This window comes from Drosophila sulfurigaster, chromosome 4, assembly GCF_023558435.1.
Source record: "Drosophila sulfurigaster albostrigata strain 15112-1811.04 chromosome 4, ASM2355843v2, whole genome shotgun sequence".
Classification (NCBI taxonomy): Eukaryota; Metazoa; Arthropoda; class Insecta; order Diptera; family Drosophilidae; genus Drosophila; species Drosophila sulfurigaster.
The window spans coordinates 1,895,410-1,913,698 of NC_084884.1; the positions used below are offsets into that span (position 1 = coordinate 1,895,410).

Sequence of the window (18,289 nt, forward strand, 5' to 3'; positions counted from 1 at the left end):
TTCGAAACATATTTCATTGTAGAGCACTAGAAATCTTATCGATATATTTTGCTGTATCCGACATCTTGGAAATTGTAGTGTTGTATTCTGTTTCGTCAGTGAGTGTTGCTGGTGGTGATGTAGAATATGTTCATTTATATTTTAAAAGAAAATTAAGTTCGGTGGGCTTTTTTGGTTTTAAAAGCTAAATAATAAACTAAGTAATAAACTTGTGCGCCTGCCTACACAAAAACACTAAAGTAAAAATCTCAACATTCACTAAATGTAATGGTTCCATGAATGCCATTTGTGAAAAGTAATAAAATAAATAAAATAAAAATAAAATATTAAAACTCGGTGATAACGATGTTTGCATATATACGTTGAGCATAAAACATTTAATATGTCGATAATAAAAGTAAGTATGTTTTAATTTAGTTGAGTAGATTTAAAATCAGTGTGCGCACTTAAATATGTACGAATATCCACACATAGAAAAAATTTTAACATATGTACATATTTGTATAAATGTATATAAATGCATGTCTGCAATAGGTCTTAGTATACTAGTAGTACCATTTTTTAATTTACTGACCAAAAACAATGAAAGAGCACCACAAATTAATGCAGATGTTTAGAGTTATATGTACATGAAAGAATGCGCGTATTAATTTCATCAACACTTTTATCTCATGGGCGTGGTAAAAAACAAATCCAATGCGGCAGTAGTACAGATATATCACCTACGTTCCATATTTTAAATGCGTATATATAATATTGATATAGGAATTTAACTTTGCTCTTCATAATTTCAATCATTTTATATATTTTTTTTTGCTTTGCACTTTTATTGCAATATTTGCAGATACTTTATTACATTTGCAAAATATTTTATTAATAGTGTTGAAGTGGCCGGTCGGGAGACTTGAGTTTTATAATGGTACGGGATATTTTGCCATTGAAGGGTGAAAATAAACAGCCCAATGAGGCGTATGCAACTTTTCTTCGTCTGAACAAATATTTGTTATGCTTAAACAAGAGAATTGTATTTCTTAAAATTTAGTGTCGAATAATAACTTAACAATTTAAGGAAAAATTAATGAAAAACGGCCTTTAACATATACAAACGTATATTATATTTATTTTAGGAAATATCTATGTTTCTTTAGGATGTTTCCAATTATTTTGATGAAATATTCATTCTACATTTTTAATTTTTCAGATGCCGTAAAATGATAATTTGTAAACTGACAACAAGCACAAGTGGAAGTTGACGCATTTGAAAACAAGCTATATATACATTTACGTAGATTGATAATGGATCTAAAATCCACCTGATTGGGAGTAACGATACAAAACGAAGAGTGCGTAGCTCGTTTCACTTTTATGATATTAAGGAAGGAGGCGAAAAACACACGATAACTTGCCAAGACCAATCATATACTGAATTATTCAAATTGATCGCAGCTGTGGAGCCATTTGCGATTTTGGCAATGAATATGTTACTATATGTGTTGCTATTGATAATAAGCCATTCAAATGCCAATCCATCAAAAATGCAACAGAGTGAATCGCTGCCATCAGCCATGGGCTTACGAGTCGATAGGATTGCATTGGGACGATCTGATGCAGTCCTTAAAGCAAATTTTACTGACATGGCTGAGGCAGGTAATGGTAATTTAAGTACTAGCAGTATAATTACAAACGTCGCTCAATTCGATACAATGCTAAATCATTTGCTGGTGGATACAATAACAGGACGTGTATTTGTTGGTGGCGTTAATCGATTGTATCAGTTATCTCCAGACTTGGAACTACATGAGACAGTAAAAACTGGGCCGCAAAATGATTCCGTTGAATGTACTATACTCGATTGTCCTCTCAATGCCATACGCAAACCAACAAATAACTATAACAAAGTGTTGCTTATCGATCGAGCCACATCACGTTTAATTGCTTGCGGATCCTTGTTTCAGGGCACTTGTACGGTGCGAAATCTACAAAACGTCAGCATCGTTGAGCATGAAGTACCCGATGCTGTTGTCGCCAACGATGCGAATTCATCAACGGTAGCATTTATAGCGCCAGGACCACCGCAACACCCGGTGACAAATGTTATGTATGTCGGCGTCACCTACACAAATAATTCACCATATCGTAGCGAGATTCCAGCTGTAGCATCACGCTCCTTGGAGAAGACAAAAATGTTTCAAATCGCTTCTTCAGCGGTCACAACGGGCACACGAACCTTCATTAATTCTTATGCACGTGAATCATATTTGGTGAATTATGTGTACGGATTTAGCTCGGAGCGTTTTTCGTATTTTCTCACCACACAATTGAAGCACAGCCACCATTCGTCCCCTAAAGAGTACATCACAAAACTAGTTCGCATTTGCCAGGAGGATTCCAATTATTATTCGTATACTGAAATTCCGGTAGAGTGCATCAGCGATGCCCAGGGCGGCACCAAATTCAATTTAGTTCAGGCAGGTTTCTTGGGTAAACCTAGTTCGGATCTTGCGCAGAGTCTAGGCATTTCCATACAAGACGATGTCCTCTTTGCTGTTTTCTCCAAAGGTGATGGCAATAATCCTACAAACCACTCTGCTCTATGCATCTACTCACTAAAGTCTGTACGTCGCAAGTTTATGCAAAATATCAAATTCTGTTTTAATGGCAATGGCATGCGAGGATTGGATTTTATATCTCCAAGCATGCCTTGTGTTCTTACGGTACGTATCTGTCTATATATGTATATATAAAACACGTATAAAATTATTTCTCCTTACTGACTAAGTAAACTATCAACGCACAATATATGTACATACTTCACAATATATGGGCAATTCTCTGGTAAATGTCGCGTGTGACCAACTTTACAGTTTAAAAAACTAAAACAAATTTAAAATTAGTGAAGGTTATTCTTAAAGCTATGGATTAGCACTATTTTAAGAGCTAAGATTGGTTTTAGAAACTTGTTCTGTTTTACGATAAAATATATAAATTCGTTAATTTTTGGTTTTGCGTACGAATTTGTTATTATTTGCAATTATCAGAACAGAAAACAAAACAGAAAGAAAATTCCAAAACCATTCTTAGTTCTAATTAAAGTACTAATCTATAGCTATAAGAGTAACCTTTTCTTACTTTGAAAATTGTTTTAGGTTTTTTTGTTCACTGAAAAGATGGTCGCACGCGACATCCGTCAGAGAATTACCCATATGTGTATTAACCAAAAACGTAAACCATTTACAAATACATATATACAACTAAGGAAACACGATTATACAAGCTAGATATATATGGTATACACAATTATCTTTGACATAAAACTGCTTTAATAATTGGTATTATTATGATACTACCATTAGATTAGGCTTTATTTTGATGAAATTGTTTTTTTTTTTAACTACATATAGTTTTTCCATTGCGGTGTAGAATGTGTAGGGCATTTCCGATCGTGACATCGTTTTTCGTTGAAAATACTTTTGATACATTTAATGCCACTATTGAAATAAAAACAAGTAAGAAAGTTACAGTTGAGTGTGCTCGACTGTGAGATACCCGCTACCCATTTTTAATAAGGGCAAAATATTGCGGTATTATTTTCAAAATATACCGAAAATACTAAAAAATACTAAAAATATACCAATTGGTATGTTTGGTATATCGATACAGCACACCATTCAAAATATACCATAGACGGCACAATGTACCAGATTGTCGGCCAAAGCAACTCAGACCCCTAGTAATTAGGCGTTTTTGCCCATACAAAAGTATTTCTTTAACAACTTCCACAATTTTTATCTGATCGCAACCAAATTTTCAGGAATCATAACTACTATAGTGATTATAGTATATACAACCCGCTACCCATAGGGTAGAAGGGTATTATAACTTTGCGCCGACAGGAAATGTATGTAACAGGCAGAAGGAGGCATATCCGACCCTATAAAGTATATATATTCTGGATCAGCATTAACAGCCGAGACGATCTTGCCATGTCCGTCTGTCTGTCTGTCCGTATGAAACACTGGATTTCAGAGACTATAAGAGATAGAGCTATAATTTTTTCAACAGCATTTGTTATGTTTGCACGCATATCAAGTTTGCTTCAAATTTTTGCCACGCCCACTTCCCCCGCAAATCTATAAAATCGAATAACAAGCGTAATTTTAAAGCAAGAGCTGCGAATTTTGGTGTGTACTAGGGGTCTTAGTTGCTTTGGCTGACAATCTGGTATATTGTGTCGTCTATGGTATATTTTGAATGCGGTACTATATCGACATACCATTCGGGTTTGTTTTTGTATTTTGTAGTATTTTCGGGGTATTTTGAAAATAATACCGCACTATTTTGCTTTTATTCAAAATGGGTAGTGGTATCTCACAGTCGAGCACACTCGACTGTAGCTTGCTTACTTGTTTTAATGACTCCGACGTTTCCAGTTCTGTGTACATTATCATAAGCCTACTTTTAGTAAATATAAAAAATAATCGCGATTTAAGTATTTGGAGTGAGAATTTTAAAACTTTAAAGCTATGAAAGCTTCTACCACTTAAGCAGTGCGTTGATGGCTCTGTGAATAAATCGATTAGGAAACAAAAAGGATAAGGATATTTAATATTTAATTGACATTTTGAAATTTGTTACAGAAACTGCAAACGATCGGAGAGGACTTTTGTGGTCTGGATGTGAACTCACCACTTGGAGGCGAGCAACCGATCACTGCCGTCCCAGTTGCTATGTTCAACACAAGACTGACATCTGTAGCTGCAACCAGCACCAGTGGCTATACAGTGGTGTTTATTGAACCGCCGATGGATATCTGAAAAAGTTGTTATTGAATCCTCGACTATTGCCAATGAATATGCTAGCTTACCAGTCGATTTGGGTTCAGCGATCAATAAGGATATGCATTTTGATAATCAGAACTTATACATTTACGCAATGTCGGAACAGAAAGTGTCTAAAGTGAAGGTTTATGATTGCGCTGACTTTCGAACATGTGGGGAATGTCTTGGTGCAAGGGATCCTTATTGCGGTTGGTGTTCACTTGAAAATAAATGCAGTCCACGTTCTAATTGCCAAGACGATGCCAATGATCCATTGTATTGGGTTAGCTACAAAACAGGCAAATGCACAACAATCACAAGTGTGGTACCGCATCAATTACAGCGCACAACGGCACGTACATTAGAGCTAATAATTGATCACTTGCCGCAGTTAAAAGAAAATTTAATTTGTGCTTTCACAACCGAAGACAAAGCTCTATTTACGAATGCGACCAAAAAACGCAATGGAGTCAATTGTACAACACCGCGTACGGATATGTTGCCGCAAATTGAGCAGGGTAAACATCACTTTACCGCGAAACTTTCGGTCCGCACGAGAAATGGGCCAGATTTGGTCTCCACTGACTTCACATTTTTCGATTGTAGCACGCACTCCTCGTGCACACGTTGTGTCTCGTCGGAGTTCCCTGTGATTGGTGCGTTGAAGCACATCGCTGTACACACGATACAGCTGAGAATTGTCGTAACGATATCTTGGTGACTGGTATTAGTCGCATAGGGCCCAGTTATCGTTCCGGTCCAGGGTTTTGTCCCACCATTAATGCTACCGGCGATGGTAGCGAAGTACTTGTTGCCGCTGGCACAAGTAAATCAATCAAAGTGAAAGTGCATATCATAGGACAATTTATTGTCCAAACAAGATTTGTGTGCCAGTTTAATATTGAGGGTCGCGTGACAAGCTTGAATGCCCAATTACTCGGCGATACTATATACTGCGATAGCATGGAGTTTCAATACACATCGCGATCACCAAATCTCACAGCAACATTTGCTGTGATCTGGGGTGGATCAAAGCCTTTAGATAATCCGCACAATATTCATGGTAAGTGCATACTTTGTTATTTACATAATTCTGACTTCACAGATAAACTAAACATTTACTATTTCACTTCTTTACTGTACATTTTGTATTTTATTATGTAAATTTTATGGCCTTTAATTTGTCATAGAAGATAGATTTGGTACAGTTACCCAACTGCTTGCCAACTGTTACTGCTTATAAATAAATGTGAATTATAAAGGCCTTAAATTAAAGCCGCGTGATTCATCTCAATTCCTTAAACGATTCTCAAATTCTTAGTTCTTATAAAATGAGTACGAGTCACAGAAGGGTATTATAACTTTGTGTCGGCAGGAAATATATGTATCCGGTAGAAGGAGGCATCTCGGACACTATAAAGTATATATATTCTTGATCAGCGTCAACAGCCGAGAGGATCTAGACATGTCCGTCTGTCCGTATGAACACCTAAATCACAGAGACTATAAGAGATAGAGCTATAATTTTACCAGCATTTATTGTGTTTGTACGCAAACATTTTTTGTAGCTTTCTAACATGTTTTTGTAAATGTTTTTTTATAAATTAATCTGTTAATTAAAAAGTTATTGAAATCACCAGAAATCAATCGGTTAGAAATGTGACATCCCATTTTTTTATGCGAAAGAGCTGATTGCTGTTCAACTGTTCTTTAAAAATGTAAATTAAAAACTTCATTCATTTTCATTTTTGACAGCACTTGTTGTGTTTGCATGCAGATTGTTTCAAATTTTGCAACGCCCACTTTCACCCTGCGAAAATCGACAAATCAAATAAGTGTAATTTTGAAGCTAGAATGTTTGGTATATACAATAATAATATAACTATAGTTTTTATGTTAGAAATTGTAGAAGTTATTATTATTCTTTATATGGGCTGCTTACTACGAGTCTGAGTTGTTTTGAGTGACAATATGGTATATTTTGTACTTTATGGTATGACTTCATCATTATACCTAAAACTATATATACCTTCGGTATATTTTAAGTAGTAAAATTAACTCTGCTCTATTTTGCTTTTACTCGAAAGCGGGTATCTCACAGTCGAGCACACTCGGCTGTAGCTTTCTTTGTTTTCTATTAGAAAAGGGACGAGGAGATTTGACTGTAGCTTTCATACTTGTTTATTAAATGGTTTTCATCTAATTGATTTTTGAATCATAACTTTAAATCTGAAATTTGTTCCTTTTTTGTTTCAGTCGTGATATATAGATGTCGAGATATGGCGGACAGCTGTGGAATATGTTTGGCGCTAGATGAGAAATATAACTGCGGCTGGTGCTCATCGACTAATACCTGCGAAGTGGTTGAGCAATGCAATAAAAATAATGATGGCAAAACTGATTGGCTGAATCGCAGCGAAATTTGTCCAAATCCAGAAATACATTCATTTGGTCCCAAAACTGGACCCTGGGAGGGTGGTACCAATATAACCATCAAAGGCATTAACTTGGGGAAAAATTATAATGATATATATTCGGGAGTTCGTATCGCTGGAATTAATTGTATGCCATTTCAACAGTTTTACATTGACACAAAGCAAATCGTTTGCACTGTTGATAGTCCCGGTGAGCAAATGTATCGCAACGGTCGCATTGTTGTTCAAATTGGTGATTATCGTGGTGAATCCAAAGAAGATTATGAATTTGTTGATCCGAAAATCTCAAATTTTTATCCACGCTTTGGTCCAACTTCAGGTGGAACACAGATTCGAATTATAGGCAAACATTTAAATGCTGGATCTCGCATACAGGCTTTTATCAATGATCATTTACCATGTAAGATCATCAGTACAGACACTTCACAAGCGATTTGCCGTACTTCACCATCACCGGGTATCATTGAGGGACGTCTTAAAATGTCTTTCGACAATGGTCCTCGCGAATTTAACGATTACAATTTCAAATATGTACTGGATCCAACAGTGGAACAAGTTAGTTCTGGCCCCAGTGGCCAAATAAAAGTACCTAAAGGCATACCAGCTGGCGGCATTCGAATTGCAGTGATAGGTACACAATTTACCAGTATCCAAGAGCCAAGCATTTATGTGATCTACAAAAATCAAATGTTTGCAAATCAATGCCGAGTGCAATCCGATACTGAAATGGAATGTCCTTCGCCAGCTATTGATATGAAGGCATCTGATAAAATTGTAGTTGATCCTGAAAATCCAATCTTACTGGAATACGGCTTTCTGATGGACAATGTACTGCGAGTGCAAAACTTGTCGCAATTGCACAACAATCACTTTGAGCTATATCCAAATCCTGAATATTTCACCTTCGAGGAACGCGTCAAATATTTTAAGAGCGAATATTTGACCATTAATGGCCGTAACTTAGATCGGGCGTGCAAGGAGAGTGATGTTGTTGTTCAAATTGGTGATGGATATTGCAATATTACATCATTGTCCCGGCAGCAACTAACATGCAGGCCGCCATCGGAAGCAGCTGCAACAAGAAACAGTCCAAGTGGTCCAGAAGTAATTGTACGAATCGGTTCTTCGTTAGAATATCGCATTGGCATTCTCAGTTACGAGACCTCAAACATCATTATGGATTGGGGTGATAATGTTGTGTTTGGTGTTATTGCTGGCAGTGCAATATTTTTATTGATCTTTGTTGCTTTGCTTGTTGCCTACCGAAAGAAAACATCAGAATCAAATCGAGTACTCCGCAATATGCAGGAACAAATGGATATTTTAGAGCTGCGTGTAGCCGCTGAGTGTAAAGAAGCATTTGCTGAACTTCAAACTGAAATGACGGACTTAACTGGTGATCTAACGTCGGGCGGCATACCATTCTTAGATTATCGTTCGTATGCCATGAAGATATTATTTCCTAATCACGAAGATCATATTGTGCTACAATGGGAAAGGCCCGAGCTTCTACGCAAAGAGAAAGGATTGCGTCTATTTGCTCAACTGATTATGAACAAAACATTTCTTTTGTTATTTATACGCACCTTAGAGTCCAATAGATATTTTTCAATGCGTGAACGCGTTAATGTGGCTTCATTAATTATGGTTACTCTGCAATCAAAACTCGAATATTGCACGGATATATTGAAGACATTATTGGGCGATTTAATTGAGAAGTGCATTGAAGGCAAAAGTCATCCCAAGTTATTGCTGCGACGCACAGAAAGCGTTGCCGAAAAAATGCTCAGTGCTTGGTTTACTTTTCTCTTGTACAAGTTCTTAAAGGAGTGCGCTGGCGAACCTCTTTATATGTTATTTCGAGCGGTCAAAGGTCAGGTAGATAAGGGACCCGTCGATGCATGTACACATGAGGCACGCTATTCGTTAAGCGAGGAGAAATTAATTCGACAATCCATCGATTTCCGTTCATTGACTGTGAATGCCAGCATAATACAACAACCAATATTTTGTAATAATCTGGACATGTTGCCATCGCACATGGAAAACATACCTGTGAAAGTACTGGATTGCGATACAATTGGACAAGTAAAAGAGAAATGTTTGGAAGCAATTTACAAAAATATTCCATCCAGTCAAAGGCCACGCAAAGATGATCTCGATTTGGGTAAGTATTTTTGTTAACATACTTTAGGTATCCCCTAATGTATTCAAAAATAAATTGAAATGATTTGTTAGGCCGTTTTTTTATATATATGCTAATCTTTGCTTATTTTTATTTTTTTTATAAAAGGAATTTTCAACCAAAACACTATTTTTATTTTTAAATGTATATGTCTATATAAATATTTATATGTGAATATTTAAAAAATTTAGATATTTAAAAACTGGGAAATATTAATCGTATTTTGCAAATACTTGTTCTTAATGGATTTAAGATGTATTCTATATTCAATCTAAAATTAAAGTTTATTTAACTAATTAAAATAAGCTTAATATAATATTGAAAATTATTTTAAAATTTATTTGAACAGAATGGAGAACTGGGGCGACTGGTCGTGTAATTTTGTATGATGAGGATGCAACATCAAAAACGGAAAGCGAATGGAAAAATTAAACACATTGCAACATTACAATGTTCCAGATGGAGCTGGACTTAGTTTAGTGCCAAAGCAAAGTTCAATATATAATTTCAGCATTCTATCTGATAAACACGAAAAGTCTCACAAGTGAGTAAAATTAATAGTTTAAAAAAGTATCTATATTCTTTATTTTATTTAACGTTTCTTTATAAAATGACATTAGTTAACACTCGTTGGAATGATATTAAGGTTTCGCAAAAAGTTTATTACAAAAATCAGTTCTTTAATATTTGTATATATAGTAAAGCTAGGCATTTCAAACTAATTTTGAGATTAGACAGAAAATGAATTCAAAGCTGCTTCAGGTGTTGCAACCAACATGTTGGTGTTAGCTTTTATGTGATGCAAAATGACTTGCCAAATGTTATGTGGACTTTGAGTCATCGCAAATTGAAAGTGGAGATAAATAATTTAAGATAATAATTTTAAATAAATACCTTGACATACAAAAGTTCTGGTAAAAATGGCCGCCGACTTGGCCCAAATTCAATCAATAAAGTAATGTGCCTATGGTACCCGAACCCTAGGGTTAGCCTATTTACTCACTTCAAAAATGTTTGCAGATAAAGAATGGAGATTCTTTTTAAGTCATATGGACTTAAACAGGCGTTTTTGCCGCAAAAAATTATTTCTTAAATAAATTCTACAATTTTATCTGATCGCAACCACATTTTAAAAACATTATTATTATTAAATTTCGCTTGCTGTGCTGTCGAAAAATTATAGCTCAATCTATAGTCTTTGAGTTATATGTTTTCATATGGACTGTTAAACAGACGGATATTTAAAATTTATGTACTCGAAAAAAGAACAGATGAAGAATGAACTTGAAATTTTCAAAAAAAATACTTATGAACCTTTACAATCTGCGGTGTTACCATACATTAAGAAAACCGAGCGGAAATTATATTCTATCGTTACCTAGTGTTTTAACTAGAGTGTTGGTTTTTCATTTAACAGAATACTTATGAACCTTTACAATCTGCGGTGTTACCATACATTAAGAAAACCGAGCGGAAATTATATTCTATCGTTACCTAGTGTTTTAACTAAATATTAATAAACCGGCACCAAATACATAAAAGCCTTTAGCATTTGAATTTTACGTATATAGGCGTGTGAAATAATATGCATCGTTTTATCAAAATTTTAGATATGAAACTCTGAACCTCTCAAAATATACGTCATCGTCACCCACATTCAGTCGGGCTGGAAGTCCTCTTAATAATGATATGCAAGACAATGGATTAAAGTATTGGCATTTAGTCAAGCATCATGACAGTGACATTCAAAAGAAGGTGAACGCGTCAATAAATTGGTTTCGGAAATTTATTTAACAAGACTGCTGGCAACGAAGGGAACCTTACAAAAGTTTGTCGATGATCTCTTTGAGACAATATTTAGTACAGCTCACAGGGGCTCGGCGTTACCATTAGCAATTAAATATATGTTTGATTTTTGGACGATCAAGCCCTATTACATGGCATTACCGATCCAGAAGTCGTGCACACTTGGAAAAGCAACAGTTTACCTTTACGGTAAGTATTTATTCTTATTATGTATGCAATAAATTTCACTATTAATTAATATTTATTTAGGTTTTGGGTGAACTTGATCAAAAATCCCAATTTTGTTTTCGATATACATAAATCAAATATTGTGGACTCGTGTCTATCAGTTGTAGCTCAAACATTTATGGATTCTTGTTCAACATCGGATCATCGATTGGGTATAACTCAATTTATTAATATTTTAATTGTTTTGCATTTCTTTATATAAAATTGTAACATTATAGGTAAGGATTCGCCAAGCTCAAAGTTACTGTATGCCAAAGATATACCTGAATATCGCAAGTGGGTGGATCGATATTACAGAGATATTAGGGATATGTCATCAATATCTGACCAGGACATGAATGCAATGCTCGCCGAAGAGTCCAGAGTAAGAAAATAAAGCTTTTATCTATTATTGTAAAACATATTTATTGACGGATAATAATGTTAGGTTTGAGATCCATTAATAATTAGGTAGATTTGTTGAATTGTAGTGCAACATTGCCATAAGATAATTATTAACATACTATTGATTTGACTAAATATTGATAATCCTCCTTTCCCTTAATTTAACTATACATAACCATTACGTATACAAACCCATTGGTATTTTAAGTGGTTATAAAACCACACTGTACGTCGGTCACTTATGTTTTCATTGCAACAGCATATGTAGTTCCGAAAAACTAAATGTTTTGCGAATCTAGTACTACAGATGTTAAATATGTTAGACATTTTATACCATTTGTAGAAACGTACGAATGAGATAGGGAAAGCGGTTTACGGTCGGTGAAGTAAAAGCAATATTTAGAGATTAAAATCATTATACGTTGCGCGTCTATGTACTTTATTGGATATCTTTTAATTCATGGCTAGATCGTCTCGGCTGTTAACGCTGATCAAGAATATATATACTTCAGAGGGTCGGAGATACCACCTTCTACCTGTTACATACATTTTCATACTGCCGGTACAAAGTTATAATACCCTTCTACCCTATGGGTACCGGGTATAAAAAGGAGATTTTTGATTGTGCAATGTGGCGGATTTTACAACCCATACCACAAAGGTTTTGTCTAGGCTAACTACTCGGAATTTTGTAGCGTGACGGAAAATTTTCAGTGGTTTGACATTTGGTGATTTCCCAAATCACTAGTAATTTCTGTGGCATCACTGTATAATGAAATATTATAAAATATATTTACTGCAATCTTAATTATTCCTACGATAAAGTAAACAAGTAGGAAAGCTACAGTTGAGTGTGCCCGACTGTGAGATAGCCGATACCTATTTTGAGTAATAGCAAAATATTGCGGTATTAATTTTAATATATATCAAATTAGTATACCGCAAAATATACAAAATTGTTAGCCAAAGCATCTAAGACCCATAGTAATAAAGCGTTCTTCCCAATACAAGAGTATTTCTTAATCAGTTAATTCAGGGGCACCACATAAATCGCCAGCAGAATTTATTCCGCATGCAAATTTCAACGTTGCCAAGAAACCCGACATTTTTAAGGTTTAACAATTTTGCCAACCATTTCGGACTTAGATGTTCATGGCTTTCGCCTGGTCAGATTCAATTTTCCTAAAACCGTTGGTTTTATTTTTTTCATTTTTAATTTTAAATTACCTGATATCTTTTAATTAATAAATCATTTAAAAATTCTCTTGAAATACATGAAAAGTTACACAATAACTCTTAGACCTATTTACAAATTTCTGGCAAATATTTTCACACACTGCACAATAATTAAACGATCTTTGCAGTTAAACTTGTTTTACCTCAAAACAGTTATATCTTTTAGTAGAATTTAAAGCAAACAAATTTGGTTCCATGCATATTTTTTATTAAGACTTCACATCAAATTAAGATTATAAAATGTGGCCTCGCTGGCCTTAACTTTTCATGTGTTTCAAGACAACTTTTAAATGTTTGATTTATTGCAAGATATCAGTTAATTTTATAAATAAATAAACTTTTTAAATTAAAAATAAAATACTTAAAACCAATGGTTTTAAAACGATACAAATCTAATAAAACGCTAGGAAATTTAATTTAATAAGGTCGCAGCCATAGACATCCAAGTTTGAAATGGTTGGTAAAATTTTTTAAAAGCCTTTAACATTTTTAAGGGTCAGTTGAAATTGCCATGTAATTATTTGTAATTTTATAAAGTTCTTTTACGTGATTTATTTCCAAATATTACATTCAAATAAAAATAAAAATAAATTATAAATGTGCACTTAACCGGAACGTTTTGTGTAAGAAAAAAGCAGTTTGTCCGTGTTACCTATATTTTACTATATTTTTTTGTTTTTAGCTACACACAACGGAATTTAATACAAATTGTGCGTTGCATGAGCTCTATACCTATGCTGTAAAGTATAATGAACAGCTAACTGTCACTCTGGAGGAAGATGAATTTTCACAAAAACAGCGATTGGCATTCAAATTAGAACAAGTTCACAATATAATGTCGGCTGAATAAGTGTATGTATACTACTATTATTTTGTTACCATTTAAGTGAAAATTAAAAAAACTCGTAATGGAGAGCAAAATATGGTATTAAATGTTTTTATGTATTATCATCATCCCAAATAGAATTTAGCAGCAAATGCCATTTCACTATATCAAAATCTTATGCAAATATATATACATATTTCAATTTCAATGTGCACCGCAAATATGTATTCCACATGACGAGTATATACAAATAACATAACATAACATAAGTTATTGATTTTTTCAAAATTTAAATATTTTGGTGTATTTTATAATGCAGGATATTTCAAGATACAAAATAACAATAACTCAACTGCCATTTAGTAAAAAGCATTATAGTAAAAACTAAAATATTAAACGCGAACGAAAATCTTGCAACATTCATTGAAAATTTTCAAACAGCATTCCATTGATAAATCACACTATACCATACATACGCTATACATACTATATGTCAAAGTTACATGCAAACTTTTTGTTTTATGGATATTTTTTTATATGTGTCTGTATGTATTTATACAAATGTATATTTATGTGTATGTACTACATGTAAGTAATAATATTACTGGCTAAGAATCATTATTACATATACATAAACTATAACTTAATCCAAAAACTCGAAAATCGACTGAATATAACATTGATATTTTAATTTAAAGTTTATAAATCGATGTATGCTGTATTTAAAATGTAATTTATTATTGTGAATTTGTATAAGATTTTTTGGTTAATAATTGCTACTTAAAACTACAATGTCATATACATGACAACACTCAAATGATTGGGATTTTTTGTCAGTCTTTCAATTTGGGTCTTTGAATACTATGTTACCTGGTAACCTTGCAAACCTGTATAAAAGCGTAACAACTTACTAATATAATCGAATCGTTACGCCACCCAAGTAACGAATTCTAAAGTAACGCTTCGACTCAAATACAACTATATACATAAATAAGACTAGAGAGCCTATGTAAATTTGTAGCAGCGTCAAAATCCGAATATGGTCTGATATATCTGATACGGAAAGGAAAACACTGCTGAAAAGCCATACCATTTTAAATGTAATTTTATTTTATATACAATTGAGCATTATTTTTCATTCTTATATGAAATACAAATAAAATACTGGGTAATATCTTGTATTTAAATTATTTAATTTTAACGCCTATTTATAGCGTATGTTTAAATAATCTATTGTCTACAAAAGTGCAATGGAATAAATGATATTTACCTTATTACAATTTGGTTTTTATTATTACATTAAAAGCAAATGATTTTAACGATTTAATTCAATCACATCTATAAATTTTCTGTAACACTTCTCTTTACTTTTGTATATTTATGTTAAAGAGCTGTTCAATTTATAATCAATGATCGAATATACTTCGTATGAGTACAAGACAGTATAAATAGGTATAAGTATCTACAACGTATTGCAAAAATGTTGTGTATTAATAGATCAAAAATTATTATTATTCAACAAATTTAGTAATATTTATCAGATGGACTTGGATAAGTTGATCATTTGTTTATTCTTTCATGTCATCTATATGATCAAGAGTAATGGTTTTCCAACAATACTGGAGCTCTGTTAACAAGGGCATGCATTTTATAATTGTTTTCCTTTTGCTCTTCTTAGAGTCAATCGAAATAATAATTTTATATTTTCATAAGTATGTTTATAAAAATTTAAAACGGAAAAAATGTTTGGTGACTTTACAACCGATACACCATGTTATCATAAACTGTACTAGTTTCAAGTTTAGATTTAACCATATTTCCACAATTCAGTTGACTGATTTTAGGTTAATAATTTTTTATTCTTTACCAATAATGACCCTCTTTTTAATTGATTAATTATCTATGTTTTATTTGCGAAATAATTTTAGATCCAAAATTTGGTATGGGGGCTCCTGAATTCACAAAGCAGAGCAAGTTTTTATTTTTACTTTGGATACTGTAAGACCTACGTCCACACTTCATAAAAATCCAATCTATCTGAAGTAAATTCAGTTTTTCTGATATAGAATCTATATTGTAAATTGTATAGTATATTTATATACTCAATTAATTACAAAATTTGACTATAAGAACAATATATATATTTTTAATAAGTTTTCATAGTGCTACCCAAGCAAATATGTACGTTTACAGTACACATATAGTACACTAATTTGATGTGTGGAAATGCATGCAAACAGATTAAGATTAAAAACTAATGAGTACACGGTATTTCTAGCGAGTGGCATCGATTAACACAATTTTATTTGTGTTATAGTTAACTTCTGTTAGCAGAATTCAATAATAACTCATTAATGCACTTTCACTGTGTGGGTCATCATTGAAATAATTACAATAAAAAAATTACTGATTTTGATAATCGATAATAAAATAAAAAAAATATATACTTTTTTTAGAAAATATAAAATAAATAAAATCCCCACCAAACATAAATACGATTGTGTGTAAACATTTATAAAACTAACGTAAGGTTAATTTTAATAATTGTATTTAAAAAAGAACATCTTAATCGTGCGCTTTAATAATTAATTATATTTTTCATTAATAATAAGATTTTGTGTCGTGTACTGTATCCTAAGACTGAAAACACACTTATTACAGTCATTAGCGTAGTTTCTCTGATAATATTGCGAATTGATTTTTGTTGTGTCGTATATGTATATAGATTTGTACAATTGAACCACCGACTTAAACCGGAAATATGTATGCCATTGTGTGTGGTCGATGGTTCTAAATATAGCATACTGCGCTATTTACATCAGTCATTAGGCATCTTAATTTGAGATATTTTGCAAACTACTCGGTCAAATTGAACATACATTTAATTAAAGGAATAAATAAATGTAAAATCAACTATATATGTATGTATGTATGTAAGTATGCCTATACGGCCAAGATTAATTGGGTCCGAATAAGGTAGCGCTGCTGGACTAAAAGTTGTTAAGTAGAGCAACAAGTTTTCTGTGCACAATGAATCGTCATTAGTAATTTTAACTTTTTAAATGCCATAATTCAAGTCAAATGACATTAGGCGGCGCTAGCGTTAAGCGAGATATATATGGGTGTACTCAAAAAATTTGTGAGAAAACTGTTCGCATTGCTCAAATGCATTAGTCTAAGATTCGAATAACATGATTTTTTTATTTATGTTTGGCTTTTTTCAGTATTTTAATTACAAATTGTAAAAACTATTAATATCAGTTGAAAAATCCACATATAGAAAAATGAAAAAAACAAAACATTTATGGTTGTGCGTAAGAATCTGTAGTCCATAATAATATGTAAATTAATGTCTATCAAATGTAGCAATTTAACTACTGTAAGGTATAAATAAATCTGATATAAATAACTAGCAGTCATCAAACATGTAATAACAAACTGAAATAAACTAATTAATGCTTCTGACACAATCAACATATCTGTTAGACAAAAATTGTTTTTGTTCATTAACCTTTAATTTTTTTCGTATATTTAAAAGAAAACAAAACCCTGTCAAGAGGCTTTCTATGCAAATTAACAAAAGAATCGCAATACTCACATAGTATCAACTTATTAGTTTTGGCGATGAGATTAAAATAAATAAAAATATGGTTAATATCAGAAGTGTATGTATTTACTTGAGTGTCTATTTACTATATGTAAGAAACTATTTGTAAGCGAAATATTATTCTGTTTTCTAGCCACTATTATAATCAAATTTAATTCAAGAGTAAACTAAGAGACAGCTAGTATCAAGTATTAAATTACAACTGGTAAAAACAGGACAACAAAACGAAAAATTTATAATTACATTGTAACAACCAACCATCAAGGTATGATTATTTTATTTGCATATATGTGTGTCTGTCTGTGCGTGTAAAGTATTTTAAAAATATATTAATAATATTGTGGAAAATTGTACTTTGCCATTTTCTTAATCTCATTTGAGATTGTTAGCATCATTAAGAGCTCGGGGACATCATTTCTTGTTTCCTGTGCACATAACCGGCCTATAACATGGAGTATCTTGTAGTAGACCATTTTACTCATTCGAGAAGGAGGGTTAGATCATCCCGTAATAAAATGTGTAGAGAACGGAACTGTGCTTGTTTAGGGCAATGAAGGATGACAATGCCCTTTATTCCTTGCTCCTCTGATATTGGAATATCAGTTAATGTGTATAGTGAAGCAATACATTATTCAGAATGTATACAACCTACACCTACAAACAAATCTGAAGAATCGAAATCATTAGTATATAATGATATATATATAATATTATATATTATATCATCGTAGACCTCGTATATAATGGGGAGCTGGCATATTTTAC

At 32.9% G+C, this 18,289-nt stretch overlaps 1 protein-coding gene across 1 annotated transcript; it reads left to right on the forward strand.

Annotated features, from left to right (window-relative positions):
- The first annotated feature begins 83 nt into the window (after positions 1-83).
- LOC133846886 (plexin A3) lies at positions 84-17,502 on the forward strand. The gene is given in 15 exon segments (XM_062281597.1): positions 84-397; positions 1,202-2,714; positions 4,638-4,791; positions 4,794-4,817; positions 4,820-5,458; positions 5,461-5,880; positions 7,074-9,419; positions 9,787-9,858; positions 9,861-9,981; positions 11,048-11,181; positions 11,184-11,351; positions 11,354-11,432; positions 11,493-11,623; positions 11,690-11,835; positions 13,774-17,502. Coding segments are annotated over 14 exon segments (5,844 nt in total). The 5' UTR covers positions 84-397; positions 1,202-1,472; the 3' UTR covers positions 13,942-17,502.
- Positions 17,503-18,289: the final 787 nt, after the last annotated feature.